The following is a 23,976-nucleotide window of genomic DNA, read 5'->3' as shown; positions in this document are numbered from 1 at the left end:
TTCAACTCAACAACAAATTGACAAACAACCCAATTTAAAAATGAGTAAAGACTTGAATAGACATTTCTCCAAAGAAGATATACACGTGGCCAACAGGCACGTGAAAAAGATGGTCCACGTCATTTGTTATTAAGGAAATGTAAATCAAAACCATGATGAGATGCCACTTCACACCCACCAGGATGGCTGTAATCAAAAAAATTGGAAAAGAATACGTAGTGAGAGTGTGGAGAAGTCAAAACCCTTGGATTGCTGGCGGGAGTGTAAAACGCCGCAGCTGCTACGGAAAACAGTTGGTGGTTCCTTAAAAAGTTAAACATAGAATTATATGATCCATATGGTCATACCACATACCCTTCTAGGCATATACCCAAGAGAGATGAAAACATATGTCCGTGAACAAACTTCTACACGAATGTTTATGGCAGCATTATTCATAATAGCCCAAAGACAGAAACAATCCAAACGTCCACCCGTGGATGAATGAAGAAATGTATGTGCGGGAACATTCACCACGTGCCACAGCATCATGAGCCTTGAAAACGTGGTGCAAGGTGAAAACTGGTCACAAAGGTCATGCGTTACGTGATTCTGTTTACATGGAACACCCAGAATAGGCCAATTCAGAGAGACAGAAAGCAGATGAGGGATTGCCATGGCTGAGGTGAATAAGTCATGGTGATTATTAAAAGGGTGTTTTCTGGGGTGATAAAAACCTTTTGAAACTAGAGAGGTGATGGGTGCACAGCACCATGAATGCAGAAAATGCCTCAGAATCGTACCCTTTAAAACAATTGTTTGTTATATGAATTTCTTTGAAAAAAGAAAAGGGAAGACTGGCCACCCCCACTTCCAGCAGGGCCCAGCTTTCTCCACTGTGCAGGATGTCCTCTGGCCTGCTCACCTTAGCTGGATCTGGGCCAGGCCCCTCACGGTGCCCCCACACCCCTGGCCACACCGAGACCCCGGGATCCAGCCTTCCAGGCTCACTGGTGGGTGACTGCCTTACCCCTGCTCGTGGCAGCGTGGACACAGGCCTGGGTGGCCTGTCGGGCTGTAGCCATGGGCAGCAGCTGCATCAGACCCACCATTTCTAGCAATAGCTCATTCCCAGGCCTCATTCTGAGCCCCTTCAGCCAGATTCCTGCAAGTGCCAGGCCAGGTGCAGAGACAGATGCTGAGCCTCTGGCTACCGCCTGGGGGCTGCTCCCCACCTCTCCCCACCTCTGGCCCCTACACCCCGTTACTTCAGCACCTGAGCCTGATCTCCCGTCCTACAGGCCTTCTCTCTGTAGTTCGGGCACCTGCAGAGTTGCTGAACAGCAGGGCTCGGCCACCGTGGAGTGCTTGGCCCTTCGTCCAGCACGCGAAAGCTGACACACGGCTGGATGCAGGGATACAGCCCGGTGGTCCTTGGGTCCCCGCAGGCTCCCAGGAGGAGGTGGCACAGCAGCCTCCGGGTCTGAGCCTCCTGATGAACGAGTTCTTTTCTGAGGACCTGGGCCAGCAGCTCTCATGGGCGGGCCTTGTTCCCCGACTCCTGCTGACTGCCCTGGGGGGCAGCTGAGTCCTTCCTTGGCCACACTGCTGCCCGGAGCAGGCAGGAGCGAGGTTTCCAGACGGGCAGATGTTGGGTGCACGGGTCATTGCGGGGCTGAGTCCTATGCCCAGCAGGGAGGAGCTCTACTGGGGTTGGGGATGGCTTCCCTGAGGCCCGGCCGCTGGAGTCAGGGCTGCCCCCTTCCCTGCTCTGTTTCCCTCTGCCTTTGTCCTGAGACTGCCTGATTCACCCATAGAGTTAAGGCTCGGTTTGGGTAATTGTCCCCTGAATACTGTTCGTTTAATCCAGGACAGGCAGCTCGTGTAAGAGCCACAAAGGACACCAAGCAGAATGGAAGGCTGGCTGTGCTGTCCGCTCACCCACAGGAGGTCAGGACACAGCCTCCTGCCCAGCTGAGCTGGCCACTCCACAGGGCCTGGCGCCCCCATGCCCCAAAGGCAGCACTACACATACTTTACCTGTGACTTTCAAATCTTGCTTTTTGCACATGAAACCCAACGATTTTTAGGGAAAAACATTCCCTTTGTTCAATTCCCTTTATCAGCCCTTCTCACTGAGCTGGGTGCGTTGGACAAGGAGACTGTCCCTGAGCTGCTGGGGACTTGGTGTTTGATAGTGTTGGCTGGACCTGACCTTGGTGTCACGTCTGCAGAAAGAGACAGGCCGGTGGTGCTCCATTTACACAGACAAGCCCACATGGCCCTTGTCTGTGCTCTGATGAGGAAGAACATGATGATGATGAGGGACAGGGGACGATTTCGTGGGTGGATACTCCCCAGGCACCTGAGACATGGTCTGGTCCCAGGAGACCCAGGAGGAGGCACCCAGAGAAGGTGCTCTGGGATGGGTGCCCTCAAGGAGAGACGGGCTGAGACATGGATGATTAAGGCACACTTGGAGCTGGGCAGGGCTGGACGGTGCACAGAGAGGAGTGGGGGCCGCCAGAGGTGGCATCTGGGAAGCTCGTCCTTCAGCAGGCCTTGAGCCAGACTCTGGGGTAGGAACAGTGAGGAAAACCGGCCTCAGCCACATGGGGCTGCAGTCCTGGGGAGGGGAGCTTCTCGGGGCCTGGTGGGCACCACAAGGGAGGTGGGTCCTGTGTGGGAGATGAGGGGAGGCTGCTTTGGTCTTGTGGGGTGGTGGAGCATTGGCCAGGCTGCAGGAAGGGAACCCGTGCGGGACCTCAGCTCACACCTGCAGCTGGTTTTGCTTTTGGAGAAGATGGTTCCAGGTCCAGTTCTCATAAGGCTCTGCAGATAAATTTAACCACAAATCCAGTTTTTATAACTTGCAAGAAGGTAGGTTTTGGTAACAAACCTTGAGGCGAATTTATCTGATTGCAGCACCGATGTGTGCAGATACACTTTTCTGATTACTTTACGACCCCTCCAGTGAACACAAGCTAATCAACTGCAAAAGAGGGTGAAGTCTGGGTAATAATTTTTACTGCTTTTTCTAAACTTATTTATGATGCAATCACACAAGGCAAAGCATGAGGCGGCGGCCGTGCTGGGACAGTGACGCTGCAGAGTCCCAGCGGCCGTGGTTTTCGCAGGTGGTTAAGTTGGGCTGTCTGCGGCACCCAGGGGGCCACAGGCCTGACATCCTGGCTTTTGTGTCTCAAATGCAGTGGCCTCGTGGTCTATGCGGACGGACCCCTGAACTTGGACCGCAAGGCAGAAGACATGTCCGAGCTGTTCCGGCCCTTCCACACGTTGCTGCGGAAAATAAGGTGGGGATAGAGATAGAGGAGATGGGGGAGGGGAGGGGGACAGGAGGGCCACGGGTGGGCACTGAAGTCATGTTTAGCTGCTGCCTCCAGGTCCTCCTCCTCTCTGCGAGGAAGGATGGGCCGGTTAATATTCCTGGTGAGCGGGGTGGGGGTCACAAACGACCCATGGGGGTCACAGAGTCCTGGCTTTTGCCCCTGCCTGGGCATTGCATGGGGTGGGCGCTCTCTTGGGCTGAGCTGGGGGAGTGAACCTCACACTTCCTGACATAGTGCAGCAACAGTTAACTATCCCCACTGTCCCCACCGTCCCCACTGTCCCCATTGTCCCCACCGTCCCCAAAGCGCTCGCTTCTGTTGGAGTCATGGTGCTCTACCTGTGCCTTTTGTCTTTAGTTACTGGTTTACGTCTGTGTCCACGTGGGGGACCCCCCCTTTTAAAACATGATGCCTTCCCTTCATATGGGCCAAGGGCTTTGCTGGGTGGCCTGAGCCGACAGAACCCAGCTGTGGCTTCCTGGAGGGATGGGGGCCACATGAAGCTCATGGCCACATGTCCTCTGTGTGCCACCCTGGCTCTGTGGCCTGGGACAGCTCGGTATTTCCTACTACAGCCCCTGATCACTGCAACCAGGTTTCCTTCAGGGACCCAGAAGCCTAGAACTCTGCCCCGTGAGGGCCAGAGGCCCTGTGAGTCCAGACAGTGGAACGTGACCCCATGGGCTATGGGCTGCCTGTCACCCTTACAGATGGGGTTGTGAGCTCTTGGGGCCTTGGCAGGTGGTCCTTGGTGTCAGTGGGCTGAGGGGCAGGGGTGCTTGGTTCAGTCCATGTTTCATCTGGGAGATGGCTGTCGTTGCTTCCCTCCTGCTTGGGGGGGATGGGAACTCTGGACCTGGAGGTTGCAGTCCCATCCTTCCTCGAGTGACATGGGGGAGACCACAGCAAGGAGAGGCACAGACGCCACCTAGACTGGGAAGGCACATGCGCCCCCCCCACCCCACATATGGGGGTCTTACAGGAAAGGTGGCGCAGGCACCGGGCCGTGGCTGGAGAATGAGCCTCCCGGGCAATGTGAGGCCGGAAAGGGGCCCAGGCCACGCAGGAGCAGCGTGGACGTCCTGGGAGCATATCCGCCCTTGGCCTACATGGGCAATGGAGAGGGAGATGAAGCTGAACGGGCTGGAGGCAGAATGCTGTCAAGGGGTTAGTGCTGGGATTACAGGCGGACCACCACGCCTAGCTAATTAAAAAATTGTTTTGTAAAGATGGGGTCTCGCCATGTTGCCCAGGCTGGTCTTGAACTCCTAGGCTTAAACTTTCCTCCTGCCTTGGTCTTCCAAAGGGTTGGGATTACAGGTGTGAGTCACCTCACCTTGCGGAAAGCTGTGTGGATAGAACGTGACTCTGCTGCCCACCCTGGGGCCTTGATGTGGGGAACCTCACCCGTGGGTAGGGCAGCTGGGACCCAGGTGTGCACCCTCAGGCTGGCCCTGCCGCCCCGACAGAACTGCTGCTTGTGCCCCCTGCCCACGCACGGAGAACAGCGAGAGTCCATGGATGAACCTGCACCTCCTGCAGTGTCAGGGTTTGAGGACTTACCTGTTACTGTCCACGTGGCCTGACGTTGACAGAGCTTCAGAAACTGCTAACTTCAGCTGAGGATCACGTGCCACCCTGGAAGAGGAAAGCCGGAAAGAGGTGTCCGAGTAGAGCCCTTAAAAAGAACCTGCAGTCTGTTGTAAAATAATTGGCAAAAAATATGAAATTTTTAGAGTGGATATTTTAATATAGGCAATATGTAGGAAATATAGGCAGACACAACCAGGCAACTTCATGTCTTTTTAAAAGCTGGGCAAAACTACTGCTTTGGGAGAGATAGGATGCCCAGGCTGTGGTGGCCAGTTCTCCAGCTGCAGCAACTACAGAAAATCTGCTGGATACATTTGAAAGATCCTGTTTTTTATTTTTGAGACAGAGTCTCGCTCTGTCGCCCAGGCTGGAGTGCAGTGGCGCCATCTCGGCTCACTGCAAGCTCTACCTCCCAGATTCACGCCATTCTCCTGCCTCAGCCTCCCGAGTAGCTGAGACTACAGGCGCCTGCCACCATGCCCGGCTAATATTTTGTATTTTTAGTAGAGACGGGGTTTCACTGTGTTAACCAGGATGGTCTTGATCTCCTGACCTCGTGATCCACCTGCCTCGGCCTCCCAAAGTGCTGTGATTACAGGTGTGAGCCACCGCACCCAGCTGTTTTTTTTGAGACGGAGTCTCGCTGTTTCCCAGGCTGGAGTGTAGTGGTGTGATCTCAGCTCACTGCAGTCTCCGCCTCCGGGTTCAAGAGATTCTTCTGCCTCAGCCTCCTGAGTAGCTGGGATTACAGATGCGCGCCACCATGCCTGGCTAATTTTTATATTTTTATTTTATTTATGTATTTATTTTTAATATTTTTAGTAGAGACAGGGTTTCACCATGTTGGTCAGGCTGGTCTTGAACCCCTGACCTCATGATCCGCCCACCTCGGCCTCCCAAAGTGCTGGGATTACAGGTGTGAGCCACCGTGCCCAGCCAAAAGATCATGCTTTTAAAGGTACCTGAACTGTGGAAGTGAGGACTGGGTGAACTGAGACCCCAGGGAAGGGAGCCTTTTAAGGTGAGCTGCAGTCTACTTGGCTGTTTTTCCCCAGGGAAGATTTGATGATTCCAGGCTCATCCAGGGCCCAGGCTTCCCAGGCAGAGAAGCTCCGCTGGAGAAAGAACATCTAATCACAAGGGCTGGCGGAACAGTCTGGCAGCTTCGGGGCATTCAAGCAGCACGCCTGCCAGTCCTGGAGAAGCAGGAAATATAGGCAGAAAGCCCCCTGACAACAGGCTTCCTGCAGTTCCCAGGTGCTTAGGAACAAAAGCATGCCTTGAGGCCAGGTGCAGTGGCTTACACCTGTAATCCAGGCACTTTGGGAGGCCCAGATGGGTGGATCACCTGAGGTCAGGAGTGTGAGACCAGCCTGACCAACATGGCGAAACCCTGTCTTTACTAAAAATATAAAAATTAGCGGGGCGTGGTGGTGGATGCCTATAATCCCAGCTATTTGGGAGGCTGAGTCAGGAGAATCACTTGAACCCGGGAGGCGGAGGTTGCAGTGAGCCGAGATTGCGCCACTGTACTCCAGCCTGGGTGACAGAGCAAAACTCCATCTCAATAAAACAAAGAAACAACAACAACAACAACAACAAAAAAGCATGTCGTGAGCACACTCCTAGAGATGTTTGCCAGATTTTGAAGTTGCATGTGACTGGAGGCTGAGCTGCAACTTGGAAGGACAGAACTCGGTCTCCTGCAGACTTTGGGGTTTGAGAAGACAGAGAGCCCAGCAGACTCAGAACTGCAGTAACCAGACCTAAGCTGCAGCCAAGCCTCAACCTACTCCGTTTCTGAAGGGAATGCAATAATGGACCTCATGCGGTCAGTCTAACAGAGAAAGGGGCAGTCCTCTCTGGTGGAAAAAGCGTCATCTGTAACCTTTATGATTCTTTTATATCCAATGTCTGTCATATAATCCAAAATTGCTTAAAATGTTGGCCGGGCACAGTGGCTCACTCCTGTAATCCCAGCACTTTGGGAAGCCAAGGCAGGCGGATCACCTGAGGTCAGGAGTTTGAGACCAGCCTGGCCAACACGGCAAAACCCCATCTCTACAAGAATACAAAAATTAGCCAGACGTGGTGGTGCATGCCTGTAATCCCAGCTACTTGGGAGGCTGAGACCAGAGAATCGCTTGAACCCAGGAGGTGGAGGTTGCAGTGAACCAAGATCATGCCACTGTACTCCAGCCTGAGTGACAGAGTGAGACTCTGTCTCAAAAAAAAAAAAAAAAAAAAAAGTTAAAGAGACAAGAAAATACTGTAATCCCAGCACTTTGGGAGGCCGAGGCGGGTGGATCACAAGGTCAGGAGATCAAGACCATCCTGGCTAACATGGTGAAACCCCGTCTCTACTAAAAATATAAAAAATTAGCCAGGCATGGTGGCACACACCTGTAGTCCCAGCTACTTGGGAGGCTGAGGCAGGAGAATTGCTTAAACCTGGGAGGTGGAGGTTGCAGTGAGCCAAGATTGCACCACTGTGCTCCAGCCTGGGCCACAGAGTGAGACTCCATCTCAAAAAAAAAAAAAAAAAAAAAAAAAAAGACAAGAAAATATATAAATATATCTGATAGTTTAGAGAAGAGCCAGAAAGTGGATGCAGACTGCTGATGATCCAGATTCTACACCCAAGGATGTGAACACAGTTCTGATTAATATGTTAAAGAAAATAGAAGGGGGGCAAATTAGATAAGAGGATGGAGAATTGAACCGAGAATTGGAATCTATCCAGAGAGACACAACCAAGCCTGGTGGCATGTACCTGTAGTCCCAGCTGCTCCGGAGGCTGAGGCTGGAGGGTCACTTGAGCCCAGGAGTTCTAAGTTCTAGAGTGCTATGCTGATCAGGTGTCTGCACTAAACTTTGGCATCAATATGGTGACCTCCTGCAGCAGGGAACCACCAGGTTGCCTAAGAAGTGGAACTGGCCCAGGTCAGAAATGGAGCAGGTCAAAACTCCCGTGCTGATCAGTAGTGGGATTGCACCATTACAGTACAGTATGAATAGCCACTGCACTGCAGCCAGGACGACATAGCAAGACTCCATCTCGAAAGAAAGAAAGAGGGGAAGAAAGAAAGGAAAGGATGGAAGAAAGAAAAAAACGACATTCTAAAGCTAAGAAAATTCACAATTTGACAATAAGGACACAGTAGATGGGTTTAATAGCAGATTGGACCCAGCAGAACATAGAAGTAGTCAGCTTGAGGATAGCTCAATAGAAGAGACCCAAACTGAAGCTCAGACAGGAAAAAAGAGGGGAACAACAATAAGAAACAACAATGGAAAACCAGAATAGAACATAAGAGACATGTGTAACAAACTCCAAAGGCCTAAAATACATAGTTGGAGCCCCAGAAAGAGAGAATAGAGAGAAGGGGCAGAAGCAATATTCAAAGAAGTAATGGCTAAACATTTCCCCAAATTCCAAAAGACAAAAATCTCCAGCCACGGATTCAGCAAGAAAACTACAAACAAAAAACCAACCAGCATACCTGGGTATATCATAGTGAAATTGCCAAAAACAAAGACAAAAAATTTGACAAGCAGCAAGAGGAAAAGGACATACTACTTTGAAACAAACATAAAATGGATAGCTGTCTTCTCAACAAACAAAAACAATGGAAGCCGACAAGCAGTGAAATAACGTATATTTAAACTGCTGAAGGAAGTCGGGTGCGGTGGCTCACGCCTGTGATCCCAGCACTTTGGGAGGCTGAAGTGGGAGGATCACTTGAACCAGGAGTTGGAGACCAGCCTGACCAACATGGTGAAACCTCATCTCTACTAAAAATTCAAAAATCAGCCAGGCATGGTGGTGCACTCCTGTCATCCCAGCTGAGACACGAGAATCACTTGAACCCGGGAGGCGGAGGTTGCAGCCAGCAGAGATCATGCCACTGCTCTCCATCCTGGGCAACAGAGTGAAAATCTGTCTCAAAAACAGACAAAACAAAACAAAACAAAACAAAACAAAAACTGCTGAAGGAAAATAGCTGACAATCAGAATTTTATAACCAGCAATAATATCCTTCAAAAATGAAGGTGATATTTTGCCTTCATGGGTTATTACAAAACACAGAACTGAAGGAATTTGTTATCAGCAACCTGCACATAAAACAATTAATTGGAGTTCTTCAGAAAAAAAATATATCAGATGGAAATGTAGAATGCTAGAGAGGCCAGGCGCGGTGGCTCCTGCCTGTAATCCGAGTTACTGCCTGTAATCCAACACTTTGGGAGGCCAAGGCAGGAGGATCCCTTGACCTCAGGAGTTTGAGACTAGCCTGGACAACATAGTGAGGCTGTCTCTCTACTTAAAAAAAAAATTAGCTGGATATGGTGGCATGCCTGTAGTTCCGTCTTACTCAGGAGGCTAAGGTGGGAGGATCATTTGAGCCCAGGAGTTTGAGGTTGCGGTGAGCTATCATTGTGCCACTGCTCTCCAGCTTGGGTGACAGAGAGACCCTGTCTTAAGAAAAGTAATGCAAGAGAGACTGAAGAACATGGTGTAGGTTAATATAAATGAATATTAACTGTACAAAATAATTGTAGTGTCTGTGGAGTTTAAATTATACATAGTACTAAAATTCATGATACAAGTAGCAGAAAAGACAGAAAGGGGTAAATGGAATTTTAAAGTTGTATTGGAAATGTGATTGAATAAATTATTTATATTAGAATGTGGTCAATCAAGGATCACTATTATAATATTAGGATAACACTAAAATAATAAAGATGAATAACTAGCAAATTCATAGAAGCAAAAACATCCAAAATAAGGTAAGAACAGAGAAAGAAAAGATACAACAAATGGACCAAATAGAAAAAATAATTAGATGAAAGATACAAACCTAACCACATCAGTGATTACATTAAATACGAATGGACTAAATATTCTAAGTATAAAACTAAGTTTACTGGTCTGGCTTAAAACAGCAGCAACAACAGGAGCTTGTTGTTGGGCTGTTGTTGCTGGGCTCAAACAATCCATCCACTTGGGCCTCCCAAAGTGCTTGGACTACAGGTATGAACCACTGCACTCAGCCTCCACATACTTTTAAGAAGAACATAAGGCTGGGCCCGGTGGCTCATGTGTGTAATCCTAGCACTTTGGGAGGCCGAGGTGGGTGGATCATTTGAGGTCAGGAGTTCAAGACCAGCCTGGCCAAAGTGGTGAAACCCCGTCTCTACTGAAGATACAAAAATTAGCCAGGCGGTAGTGGCGCATGCCTGTAATCCCAGCTACTCAGGAGGTTGAGGGCAGAGCGAGACTCTGTCTCAAAAACAAAACAAAACAAAACAAACAAAACAGGCAATTCAGTAGGAAGATGTCACAATCCCAAATCTGTATGTATGGGCGGAATAACATAGCTGTAAAACTTTTGTAAAGCAAATCACAAAAATATAAGGTGGAATAGACAAATCCAAAACCAGCAGGATACTTTCTCTCTCTATAACTGATGGAACTAACAGGAAAACCCTTGAGGATGTAAGAAATCTCAATAACAAAACCAACAAACTTGACCTAACTTACATGTGTCACAGTACATCCAACAATTGCCACAATTCATGTTCTTTTTTTTTTTTTTTTTTTTTTTTTTTGAGACAGAATCTCACTCTGTCGCCCAGGCTGGAGTGCAGTGGTGCGATCTTGGCTCATTGCAACCTGTGCTTCCTAGGCTCAACCGATTCTTCTGCCTCAACCTCCTGAGTAATTTTTTGTATAGATTCCAATTATCTGTTTAAATTTTTCATCCTCTATCTAATTTTCCCCCTTCAATTTTCTTTAACATATTAAAACAACAACAATAAAAAACTTAATTGGGCATGGTGGCACACTCCTGTAGTCCCAGCTACTTGGGAGGCTGAGGTAGGAGGATTGCTTGAACCCAGGAGTTTAAGGGTGCAGTGAGCTATGATCCTGCCACTGTATTCCAGTCTGGGCAACAGAGTAAGACCTCATCTCTAAAAAAAAAAGGAAAATTAAGATGAGGCCTAAGCAGTGCTTTGAAGGAAATTTATAGCACGAAATGCTATAAATTAGAGCAGAATAAAGGATGAAATTCAATTATGTAAAATTTTATCTAAGGAAGCTAGGAAAAATAAGTTTAATACCTCAAGAAAGCAGGAGGAAAGAAATAATAAAAATAAGAACAGATGTCAATGAAATGCAAAACAAATGTATAGTAGGGGAAAGACAAACCCAAAAGTTAGGTTTTTTGTTTGTTTGAGACAGAGTCTAGCTCTGTCACCCAGGCTGGAGTGCAGTGGCATGGTCTCGGCTCACTGCAGCCTCTGCCTCCCAGGTTTAAGCGATTCTTCTGCCTCAGACTCCTAGGTAGCTGGGATTACAGACGCCTGCCACCACACCCAGCTAATTTTTTTGTATTTTTAGTAAAGACGGAGTTTCACTGTGTTGGCCAGGCTGGTCTTGAACTCCTGACCTTGTGATCTGCCCACTTTGGCCTCCCAAAGTGCTGGGATTACAAGTGTGAGCCATCATGCCTGGCCCCAAAAGTTTGTTATTTTAAAAGATTAATAAAATTGATAAATTTCTAGCTGGACTAGTTCAAGAGAAAAAAGATAAAACATAAATCACTAATAATATAGATGGAAAGGAGACATCACCACAGACCTTACAGATATTAAAATGATAGTAAGAGGATATTATAAACAACTTTGTATCACTAAATTTGACAATTTGAATTAATTGGACAAATTCCTCAAAAAAGCAATTAAAGCTAACAGAAGAAGAAATAGAAAACCTTTTAATCCAATATCTATTAAAGAAGTTGAATTCATTATTTTAAAACCTTCCCACAAAGAAAACATCAGGCACGCATGGCTTTCCTTATGTATTCTTCTAAACATTTAAAGAAGAAATAACACAAGTCTTATATAAATTCTTTCAGAGAATAGAAAAAAAAAAAGACATTTTCTAACTTTTTATTATTATTATTGAGACAGACTCTCACTTTGTCACGCAGGCTGGAGTGTGGCAGCACAATCTAGACTCACTACAACCTCTGCCTCCCAGGCTCAAGTGATCCTCACACCTCAGCCTCCTGAGTAGCTGGGACCGCAGGCATGCACCACTATGCCCAGCTAATTTTTGTATTTTTTGTAGAGACAGGGTTTTACTATGTTGCCCAGGCTGGTCTCAAACTCCTGGGCTCAAGCAATCCAACTACCTCGGCCTCTCAAAATGCTGGGATTACAGGCATGAGCCACCATAACCAGCCCTAACTCTTTTTTTTTTTTTTTGATCAGTAAGAGTATAATCTAAACATTTAAACCTGACCAAGATATTACAAGAAACAACAACTACACCAATCTCTCATGAACACAGATGCAAATACCCTTAAAAAGATACAGACAAATGAAACCCAACCATATATAAATAAGATATATCATGACCAAGAGAAATGTACACACATTGCTCACACTTGTAATCCCCGGACTTTGGGAGGCTGAGGCAGGAGGATCGCTTGAGCCCAGGAGTTTGGGACCAACCTCAGCAATATAGTGAGATCTCATCTCTACAAAAAAGTTACAAATTAGTCGAGCATGGTGGTACACATCTGTACTGACAGCTACTTGGGAGGCTGAGATGGGACGATTGCTTGAGCCTGGGAGGCAGAGGCTGCAGTGAGCTGTGATCAGACCACTGCACTCCAGCCTGGGTGACAGAGCAAGACATTGTCTCAAAATTTAAAAAAAAAGAAATGTATTCCAGATATGCAAGATTGGCTTAACATTTGAAAATCAAATTGATGTTTTGCCACATTAATTTTTAAAATTGGAAGAAAAATCATATAATTTTGAAAGATGCGGGAAAAGCATTTGAAAAAATTTCACACCAATTTTATGATGAAAACATCTCTTAGCAATAAACAAAGCAGAACAAGAAAAGCATCTCTTAGCAAACTAGGAATAGGAGGGAACTTCTTTTTTTTTTTTTTTTTTTTTTTTGAGACAGAGTCTCGCTCTGCCGCCCAGGCTGGAGTGCAGTGGCCGGATCTCAGCTCACTGCAAGCTCCGCCTCCTGGGTTTACGCCATTCTCCTGCCTCAGCCTCCCGAGTAGCTGGGACTACAGGCGCCCGCCACCTCGCCCAGCTAGTTTTTTTTGTATTTTTTAGTAGAGACGGGGTTTCACCGTGTTAGCCAGGATGGTCTCGATCTCCTGACCTCGTGATCCGCCCGTCTCGGCCTCCCAAAGTGCTGGGATTACAGGCTTGAGCCACCGCGCCCGGCCGAGGGAACTTCTTTAATCTGGCCACAGATAGATAAAGGTACAGATTTCATCCGTGTGTATCTCTTTGTGTGTGTTGTCTATTGTGTGTGTACTACAGCACATATCCCTGAGATTAGGAAGAAGATGTCTACTATTCACTATCTCCATTTAACATTGTATTGTGGCCTAGCAAGTGCAATAAGGCAAAAATAAAAGGAAAATTAGAAAGTTACACACATTGGAAATGAAGGACTAAAACTGCCATTTTATGTAGATAACGTGATCAAGTACTTAGGAAACTCAGAAGCACCTTCCAACTATTAGAAATAATAAGTAGATTTAGCAAGGTCACTAGGTAAAAGATCAATATACAAAAATAAATGGTCTTTCTGTATGCCAGCAATAAATAAATGCAAAATGAAATCAAAATACTGTCTTAGTCAATTTTGTGTTGCTATCACAGAATACCTAAGACTCAGTAATTTATAAAAGAAGGAGGTTCATTTAGCTCATGATTCTGGAGGTTGGGAGGTACAAGATCAAGTGGCTGCATCTGGTTAACTTCTGGTGCAGACCTTGTGCTCTGTTGTAACGTGGCAGAGAAGCAGGAGGGGAAGGGGGCATGTGCGAAGAGGCCACACACGAGAGGCAGCCTCACTTCATGACAGCCCACTCTTGTGGTAACTAATTTGGTCTCATGAGAAAGGCATTAATCTCCTTAATGACCTAATCATCTCTTAAAGACGCCACCTCTAAACACCACCACATTGGGAACTAAATTTCAACCTGAGTTTTGATGGGGACAAACCGCCTCCAAACCATAGCAAATACCATCTGTGGTAGTACCAGTAAATATCAAATACGTAAGCATAAATCAAATTAACGATGTCGAAGACCTCCATTGAAAGTTATAAAATGTTATTACCATAAATTTTTAAAGCCCTGGACAGCAGTTCCATTCAGAGAGAGGAACACCTGATGTTATGAAGATATCAGTTATTCTCAAATTAATCTATGAGTTCAATGCAGTCTCAATCAAAATCCCAGAAGTTAGCTAGCTTCCTTCCTTCCTTCCTCCCTCCCTCTTTCTTTCCTTTTCTTTTTCCTTCCTTCCTTTCTTCCTCCCTCCCTCTTTCTTTCCTTTTCTTTTTCCTTCCTTCCTTCCCTCCTTTCCTTTCTTTCGTTTCTTCTCTCTCTCTCCCTTCCTTTCTTTCCTTTCTTTCTCCTTCCTTCTTTCCTTTCTTCCTTTCTTTCCTTTCTTTCTTTCTTCTCCCTCCCTCCTTCCCTCCCTTCCTCCCGCCCTCCCTCCCTCCCTTCCTTCCTTCCTTCCTTGTAGAAATTGACAAACTAATTCTAAAATGTATGTGGAGATGCACAGGGCCTGGAATAGCCAAGCAGCAGCAGAACGTTATCTGTTCTTCTCTCGATGGGCCTTGGGTAGTTTCCACAAATAGCGCTGCTGTGACTACCCCTGTGGGTGTCTCCAGGTGAACATATGCTTTTCTGCTGCGTGTACTTCATAAAAAAAGAACAAAGGCCAGGCACAATGGCTCATGCCTATAATCCCAACACTTTGGGAGGCTCAGGTGGGAGGAGCTCTTGAGCCCAGGAGGTCAAGGCTACAGTGAGCTGTGTTTACATCACTGAACTCCAGCCTGGGTGACAGAACAAGACCCCATTTCTTTAAAAAAAAAAAAAAAATTGGAGACATCTTCTATCGTAAAGCTATAGTAATGCTGACAGATATAGTACAAGGATGGACTTGACACGCATTCAAAAGAATAGAAAATCTAGAACAGAGCAATGCATATATAGGTCTCTGATTTATGACAACGTGACATTACCGAACAGCAGGAATTGTTGTTTTTCTTTCCAATAAATGGGCTGAGTCAATAGAAGACCACGTGAGGAAAAGCGTCTCATATGGTTATCTATTAGTGTCTGGGTTCTTACCATTATTGTACAAAAAACTCAACTCCAGACAAAGTGTAGATATAAAAAGTAAAACAATAAAATCCAGGCACGGGGGCTCATGCCATAATCCCAGCACTTTGGGAGGCCAAGGCAGGAGGATCATTTGAGGCCAGGAGTTCAAGACCAGCCTGGGGAACATAGTGAGACCCTGTCTCTAAAAAAAATTTTTAAATAAAAAATATTTAGCCGGGTATGGTGGTCTGCACCTGTAGTCCCAGCTACTCAGGAGACTGAGGCAGGAGGATCATTTGAGCCAAGGAGTTTGAGTCTCCAGTGGGCCATGATCACCCCAGATCTGGGCCACAGAGCAAGACCATGTCTTAAAAAATAATAAAAAGCTTTTAGAGGAAAATATCAAGGAGAACATCTTTGTGACTGTGGAGTGGGAAGAGATTTCTTTTTTTTTTTTTTTTTGAGATGGAGTCTAGCTCTGTCGCCCAGGCTGGAGTGCAGTGGCCGGATCTCAGCTCACTGCAAGCTCCGCCTCCCGGGTTTACGCCATTCTCCTGCCTCAGCCTCCCGAGTAGCTGGGACTACAGGCGCCCGCCACCTCGCCCGGCTAGTTTTTTGTATTTTTTAGTAGAGACAGGGTTTCACCGTGTTAGCCAGGATGGTCTCGATCTCCTGACCTCGTGATCCGCCCGTCTCGGCCTCCCAAAGTGCTGGGATTACAGGCTTGAGCCACCGCGCCCGGCCGGGAAGAGATTTCTTAAACAGGACACAAAACACTAATCATAAAGAAACAATTATAATTGGACTTTATTAAAATTAAAACCTTCATCAAAAGCACCATTAAGAGAATGAAAAGGCAAGCCAAAGAGTTGGAGAATATATCTAATAAAGAACTCCTGTCAATCAATAAGAAAAAGGCAGACAACCCAATTAATAATGGGCAAAAGACTTGAACAGGAACTTTGCATAGAGAAAATCTAAGGGCTGATAAGTATGTCAACTGTGACCAACTTCATTGGTCATTAGGCTAAAACAATGGAAAGCCATAATAAGATAAGATACTATTACTCACTCACCAGGAAGGATTCAGTTAAAGATAGTAGGTGCTCTTGAGGGCCTGGGGCAAGCCATGCTATTGGCCAAGCTGTGGGCAGGTGGGCCTGGATCCTGGCTGCTCCCCCGTCTGGCTCAGCAGTCCCACCCCATATGTGCATGCAGCAGAAATGCACTCATGTGTTCTTCAAGAGAGATGCACGAAAATGCTGGGTCACAAAACCCGTCAGGTGTGACAGATAAAGGAACTACGTACATTTACCCCATGGAAGACAGTGCAGCCACAAGAATTAATGACCTATGGCAACGTGCTCTGTGGTGGGTGAATCTTACAGAATAGCATTGCCACATCTAGCAATACAATAGCAGATCGCCCAGTTCAGTTGGAATTTCAGATAAACAACAGACTCTTTTTTTGAGCAGCATTTGGGATATACTTACACTTACCACTATTTCTAATGACACTTTAAAAGTACTTATTTGTTGTTTATCTGAAATGGAAATTTAACTGAGTGTCCTGTATTTTATCTGGAGATTCTACACAAATATAACATCAGCGAACAAATCCTGCCACAAGAGAGTGTAGACAGAATTCCCATTTCTCCAGAGCAGCAGAGCAGGTGCGTGCCTCGGCCTATGGAGTCAGGCTGGTGTCATGCGACAGCCAGGGTGCTGGGGGCCTGGTTGGGGTTTCACTTCTAAATCTTGCTGCTATTCACGTGGGTGGGTTCAGCTTATGAAAATTCTGCCCAGCTCTGCAAAGCGCACTTCCTCACAACAGCCATGGCTGTGCAGGTACGTCCCATGTGGGACTCAGACCACAGACAGAGCTGACGCTTCTCCCAGCAGAGAGCAGCCCACAGTCGGCCTGTAGGAGCCTGCTGCAGGAGCTTCCTGCTCAGCATCACTGAATTTACTGCACCTTTGGGTCTCGGCCTCAATGCCCCTTCCTCCAGGAAGCCTTCCCGGCCTCAACCAGGTGCCCTGCTGCACCCTCCTTCATGGCTTGCGTTGTCTTTGGTTGCAGCTGTCATTATTGTAGTTCAGTCATTGTTTGTATAAATACCTGTTTATCATCTGCCTCCCCCAACTGCAGGCTGAGTCCACAAGGGCAGGAGCACACCTGCCTTCGTCCTCGTGTCCTAGTGCCCGGTTCCTGCCGCATAGCCAGTGCTCAGTGGTATTTGCGGAATGAAAGGGTGAAGGTCTGTGTGTAAACCAGCACATATTTTTTTCACTCCTTGGAGTTTTTATTCATGCAGCTAACACATGCCTAACAATCAGGGCTTTCTTATTTTCAGCAAAAGGTTCCAGAATCTTGTTTTAAAAAAGAAACCGTACTAGAATCCCAGCCGGCCACCTTGAACACCGTTGTCCTGGCCGGCGAGACCTGAGCCTTGATCCGTGGTGGAGGAGACCTGCTGGTGCCCTGTGAATTCAGGTGCAAGCGTTCAGTGCCTGGCTGCTGTTCTGCTGGTGCAGACTCCAGGGTGCTGCATCCACTCCTGGCCAAGGAGGCTGCTGTGGCTTTGGGGACCCTCACCCTTGTGTTTTGTCTTGATTTGTAGGGATTTGCTGCAGACACTGACAGAGGAGGAGCTGCACACGCTGGAACGGAACCTCTGCATTTCCCAAGACGTGGAGTTCCCCATCCGCGCAGACGTGCAGGGACCCGCCGTGCTGACTCCTGCCCTCTCTGCCCCTCTCCCCCCTGAGGGGCCACTCTCAGTCAAGGCCAAAGACCCGGACGCAGAGCTGGCCTGCTCCATGCAGTACGACGACCAGGAGCTGGAGCAGCTCAGCCGCATGGTCCACAGAGCGGGGGACGAGATGTCCTCTCTGCTGTCACCGCCCAGCGCCTGCCAGTCCCCCGCGCACAGGCCGGGAGCAGAGGGCAGCCCAGGCGAGGAGGCCTCTCCACGCAAAGCGCGCCTGCGGTCGGGCAGTGACGAGGAGGAGCGTGTGTTCTTCATGGATGACGTAGAGGGGACGGCAGAAGCCCTGGCCAGGCCGGAGTCCCCAGGTGGCCCATTTGGGTGGGCAGGCAGTATTCGGGCCGACCCCCAGGAGAAAGGGCAGGGTGGGCCAGGCGGAGCAGCGGGGGTCAGCGTGCCCGCCTCGGAAAAGGAGGAGGACTTGAGCAACAACAACAACCCCGAGGCCGAGGGCACAGGCGGGGCCAGCCTCGCGGGCACCAGCTCCTGCAGCTGCCTGGACTCGCGGCTGCACCTGGACGGCTGGGAGGTAGGTGCGGATGACGCAGAGACGGCCGAGATGATCGCCCACCGAACAGGGGGCATGAAGCTCTCAGCCACGGTCATCTTCAACCCCAAATCTCCCACTTCCCTGGACTCTGCTGTCGCCACCCAGGAGGCCACCTCGGAGCCCGTGGCCGAGGGGATGGATGGCGGCCCCCACAAGCTTAGCGCTGCGGCCACCAACTGCCTCTTGCATTCCTGCGTGTGCTGTGGGAGCTGTGGGGACAGCAGGGAGGATGTGGTGGAGCGTCTGCAGGAGAAGTGCAGCCCGGGAGGCGTCATTGGCGCCTCGTACGCTGCCAGCTTAGCCAAGGCCAGCGACAGGGCCGCTGAGAGACAGGACGAGGCGCCCCCGCCCTCAGAAGATGCCTCCGACGGGCGGGAGCCCAAAGCCCCCACTTCCAACAAGTGCCTGCCTCACACCTCAGGTTCCCAGGTGGACACAGCGAGTGGGCTGCAAGGAGAGGCCGGGGTTGCAGGTCAGCAGGAGCCAGAGGTCAGAGAGCTGGATGCCGGGAGCCCCTCGGCTCATGAGGCACCTCAGCCCCTGTCGGGCTCCAGGTAAGAGCCAGTCTGGCCCAGGGACTGGGTTTGTCCTCTCTGCACTGGGGGCAGGTGCTGGTGCATTCTCCAAGCATTGCAGTGTTTCCACCTGGGCCATCTTGGCCACCGACAGGTGCTGGGCCCTGGCCAGGTGTGGGGTCTGTGTGTGAGGAGGGCAGGGGCAGAAGCTGGCTGTGGAGGCACCCGCCCTGTGGGGCATCGTGCACCGGGAAATGTGTGCCAGCGGGCCCGCCTCCCTGTTTCTGATGTTCCAGGTGCCTTTCAGGTGTCATGGGCTCAGTGCCAAGCCCTCAGCTCACCTGCCACAGCCCCGGCTCATCCCGCACCTGGTGTGAGCCACGTGTGCCGACGCGGGGCAGAGGGAGTGGGCTGTGCCGGTGCCTGGCCCCTTGCCCTGGGCCGCATCCAAGCGCACTGCTCACTTCTCTTTGCTGACCACCGTGGCTGCCTGGCTCGCACCGGGCTGAAACAAGACACAGACCAGTGGCTATGGGCGTGGAACCTGGGGCCATGAGGGGTCCTGAGACCACCCACAGGCGAATTCCCAGGGGTGTTCCCAGGGCCTCTGCCCCTCCCAGGACTATCTCCTCCTTTCCCTGCATTGCGGGGAGGTGGGGAGGTCTCCTATCTCTTCTCATGGGCTCCCATCCCCCACACTGGAGACAGGGAGGGAAAGGCATGGCTCATTGTCTCATGGCTGCATTGTCAGGGCCATTGGCCCCCTTGCCAGGACCCCGCCCTGCAGGGCTCCCGCCTTGGCTGTGGCCGTGTCTATAGGCCTCTCTAACAGGGAAGAGAGAGGGAGGATAGGGAGGGGAGGAGGTTCAACTGGAGGCCGGAAAAGCCCCCGAGGAGCCGTGGGAGCTGGGCAGCAGATGGGGAGAGAGGTTGGGGGCACAGGTGGCAGGAGTGAGGGGCTGTGTTGGAGGATGGCAGGCAGGCCCAGGAGAGGGTCCTCACACCGGGGGAAGGGGCTTCTCGGTGCAGGGCAGACGTCTCCTTCCTGTGCCGGATCCTCCCAGGTCGTACACTTGCTGGAGGAGCAGGACTGGCCAGGGCCCTGAGACAGTCAGGCCATTCTTCCTTTCCACTGCCCACTCAGGGCTCCGGGCCTCCCTGCAGCTCTTTCCTGTGCTGAGGGCTGAGTGGGCTGGGCCTGCTTCCCAGCATCCCTCCCCACTCCCCACCAGGCCCTGGCAGCCTCTGTCACTTTCCATCAATGGATTTGCCTCTTCTGGACATTTCCTGTGAACACATTCAGGTACAGGTGGTTTCCGACTTACGATGGCTCGGCTTAACGAGGGCGTGAAAGTGACGCGAACCCAGCAGGAACCGTCCTCCGCGTTTTGGAGGCTAGGAGTGTTAGATGCATTTCTGACTTAGCATCCGATGGGTTGAGTCAAGGAGCATCTGTGGTGTGTGACCTCTGGGGTCCAGCTTCCTCCAGCGAGCGTAACGTCTGTAAGGGCCACGTGTAGAGGCGCACAGCAGCACGCCGTTCCTTTTTATGGCTGAATCACGCTCACCGCATGGGGAGCCCGTCTTTCGCTTCTTCATTCACTGGTGGATGGCGGATGTGTTGTTTCTACGTTTTGGCTGTGATGAAAAGTTTCGTCCCAGTTTTTGTGTGGACACATGTCTTCAGCTCGTCTGGGTAGATCCCTGTGAGCAGAATTGCAGATCATGTGGTCACTCTGTGTGTGGCGTTTTGAGGAGCTGCCAGACTACTTTCCACTGTGGCCGCCGTTGGCATCCAGGCAGCCGCGGACGGGGGTTCCAGTTTCCGCGTCCTTCCTTACACTGGTCCTTGTCTTTGTTTTGTCCTTAGGGCGCACCCCACTGGTCAGCAGTCAGCTGATGGCTCTAACACCACTGGACACCATTGCTTTACAGCAGGTTCCATGGTCTCATTCAGCATTACGTGTGTAGAGACTGCCATTGACAGCTGATACAACTTTCTATTTGTGTGGTTCCCAGTCAAATCTATAAATAAGATAGACCCAGAGAACTCTGTCTGAAGGAACCTTTTTCTCCCCTGCCCCCAAAGGGAACAGTTTAAGAATGTTTTGTAGTACATCCTTCAGTTTTCAAAAATGTAAGCAAAGGCACATGAGTAGAAGTTCAGATACACACCCGCGTATCCCCTGTCCCCGTATTTGGTGAAGGGCCTCCTGCTACAGGCAGTCGCCCCCACCTCGCTCTCCTGGCCTTCTGCCCGAGCCGCTCCTGTGCTTGCTAGAGACGTCCCTCCTTCCCTTCACCTCGGGGCAGGGCCCCATGCGAGGCTGGCCTGGCATGCACTCGGGTCCCGGTGCTGGCTTGGGCTTGTTTCCAGCCTTTTGCTGTCACAGACGTGCCACGATGAACAGCGTTGCACAAACAGCCTCTCCTCTTTTGGGTGAGACCATTTTTGAGATACAGCCTGAGCTTCTCGGCCGTGTCAGCCAGGGCACCTTTTCCCTACTACTGGATGCTTTCCTCAGGGGCTCAGACCAGACCCAGTTCATTGGCAATGGATCGTTTTTCTCCAAGTTTCACATGAAACCGTCAGAAATTCTTTGACAGGATAAGGGGGGAGTTTTTGGTTTGGGGCCTGCCCATCTTTTGCTGCTGGGGGTGGTGGGGGTTGTCCAGGTGACAGCCAGTGGACACTCACCCCCTCCGGAAGCTTCTCCTGCCTTCCTGGCCTGAGCTCTGTGCTCCACCATGGACACGGCCTCTTAACGCGGCCTCAACTTTCCAGGCCTCATGCAGCTCAGCACAGGCGCTGAGGCTCAGCTGAGGAAAGGGAAGGAGCCCAGGTGGTGGTGCCATCTTCCAAGGAAGCGTTTCTGGCAGGTGCTGAGGATCCGAGAGAGCAAGCACATCGCAGGGTAATCAGGACAGCACGTGTTTGGTTCGATTTAGGACAGTGCCTGGGCCCAGCACTGTGCCCGGAGGTAGCTGGAAATCAGGTCAGCAGGCGGCGGCACATGGCAACTGTCCCATCCAAGGCACAGGCGGTACGCACCCTGGGAGCATCGTTCACTCCCCCACTCATCTGTGTCTCAAGCATGTTCTGGGGTGGCTGGGCCAGGCACCGGAGACCCATCAAGGAACAAGAGACGTGCCCTGTCCCCCCAGCCCAGGTGTCACCTCACACCATACGGAGGTGATAAGGCAGTGGAGGTTTTCACACAGACAGATGAGGAGGCCAGCTTCACTCACGGAGAAAGTTCACCCAAATTCAAACAGCCCCTTGTCAGGAAGCCTGGCTGGTGTTAAGTAACATTTGTGCGAGGCCGGTCGCGTGCACAGGTGTGGCTGTGGTTGGTTACTCCCCCATTCTGCAGCAGGAGAGACTGAGACGGAGAGGGTGGTATTTGCCTTAGCTGAGAGCATCTGGAAGAGCCCAGGCCTGTTTGGCCGTGAGACCCGCTCACCCGGCAGGCGCCCCTGCAGCCCCTGTGGTTGTGGTGTGGACGGTTCAGAGGGAAAAGCGGGCACGGCCCTGACTCACAGCTTCTCGTCCCACGTGTGAGTTGGACCTCCGTGTGCTGCAAGTGAAGGAAATGCGTGGAGCCGTGGCAGACCGGCCCGCGAGGCCAGATTCCCCCGAGACCCCTGGAGCCTGTGTTTCTGGCCACGCAGACGACAGCCTCCAGGAGGAAGGACAGGGCTTCCCGGCCACCAGCCAGGGGACAGATGCACACAGGAGGTGGGTTGGCACACGGCCCGCTGGGGTCCTGGCGCGAGGGTCCCAGCCAGGAGGAGCCCCTGTCTGGGGCATTTCCTCGGGTGGTGTCGCCGGGAGTCCAGACATCGCCCTCGACAGACAGCAGTGAATCAGCCTTGCTGATGAGAATGTTCTGGAACCTACGCCCTTCAGCTCTTTTCATTTTACTGGCTTCTTTCCCACCTTCTCAGTGGTCAATGAATCCTTCTAGAGAAGTTGACATTTTTTAAAAGCTTATTTTCCCCTCAGCTAGCCTCACCTCATTGATCCAGAACCTTCTGTCCTCTTGAAGTCACCCTTGTAAGTTACTTGTCTAGATGACAGAAACTCCGCTCAGGCCAGTCGTCTGTTCCTTCCAAGGACACCATGAAGTGGATTTCCAGCCTCTCCCTTCTGCGAAAAGTAACACTGACTCCCTGTTTGCTGATTATGAACGTGGTCCCTGTTCATTGTAGAAACTTTGGAAAATATAAGAAGGAGAGACTGGGTCTGGTGGCTCATGCTTGCATTCCCAGCCCTTTGGGGACTGAGGCAGATGGATTGCTTGAGGCCAGGAGTTCAAGACCAGTCTGGACAATATAGCAAGACCCCATCTCATGGAAAGTAAAAGTAAATTAGCCAGGTGCAGTGGTGTGGGCCTGTAATCCCAGCTACTTTGGAGGCTGAAGCAGGAGAATTGCTTGAGCCCAGGAGGTGGAGACTGCAGTGACCTATGATTATACCACTGTCCTGCAGCCTGGGGGACAGAGCCAGACCCTAGTTCTTACAAACAAAAGAAGTAAAGAAGGACATACATATCACTCCTAATCTTATGAACGGTTTTATTATTTTTTTCCCACTGAACATGGTTTTATAGTTTCCTCTACGGTTTTTTGTCTGCCTCTTGGATCCGCTTTCCTTTTCTCTTCTTTTTCTTTCTTTTCTTCCTTTTCTTTCTTCTTTCTTTCTTTTTTTCCTTTCCTTCCTTTTTTCCCTTTTCTTTCTCCTTTCTTTCCATTTCCTTTCTCCTTCCCACCCTCCTCACCCTTCCCTTCCTTCCCTCCCACCCTCCCTTCCCTTCCCTCCCTCCCACCCTCCCTTCCCTTCCCTCCCTCCCATCTTCCCTTCCCTTCCCTTCCACCCACCCTCCCCTCCCTTCCCTTCCCTTCCCTCCCTTCCTTTCCCTTCCCTTCCCTTCCTCCCACCCTCGCTTCCCTTCCTCCCACCCTCCCCTCCCTTCTTCCCACCCTCCTTTCCCTTCCCTCCCCTCCTTCCCACCCTCTCTTCCCTTCTCCTTCCATTCCCTCTCTCCC

General features: G+C 50.2%; 1 protein-coding gene across 3 annotated transcripts in view; it reads left to right on the top strand.

The window, feature by feature from the left end:
- ZFYVE28 (zinc finger FYVE-type containing 28) overlaps positions 1 to 23,976 on the top strand; it is a 153,319-nt gene that overhangs the window by 94,827 nt on the left and 34,516 nt on the right. For all 3 annotated transcript variants that reach the window (XM_025386748.1, XM_025386747.1, XM_025386749.1), the window contains 2 exons: positions 3,192 to 3,293; positions 17,716 to 18,966. In XM_025386748.1, the coding sequence (XP_025242533.1) occupies positions 3,192 to 3,293; positions 17,716 to 18,966 (1,353 nt within the window). The remainder of the gene's footprint in view (positions 1 to 3,191; positions 3,294 to 17,715; positions 18,967 to 23,976) is intronic.

This window comes from Theropithecus gelada, chromosome 5, assembly GCF_003255815.1.
Source record: "Theropithecus gelada isolate Dixy chromosome 5, Tgel_1.0, whole genome shotgun sequence".
NCBI lineage: Eukaryota > Metazoa > Chordata > Mammalia > Primates > Cercopithecidae > Theropithecus > Theropithecus gelada.
The sequence above is the reverse complement of the archived record's forward strand: the minus strand, read 5'-3'. Positions and strand labels throughout refer to the sequence as shown.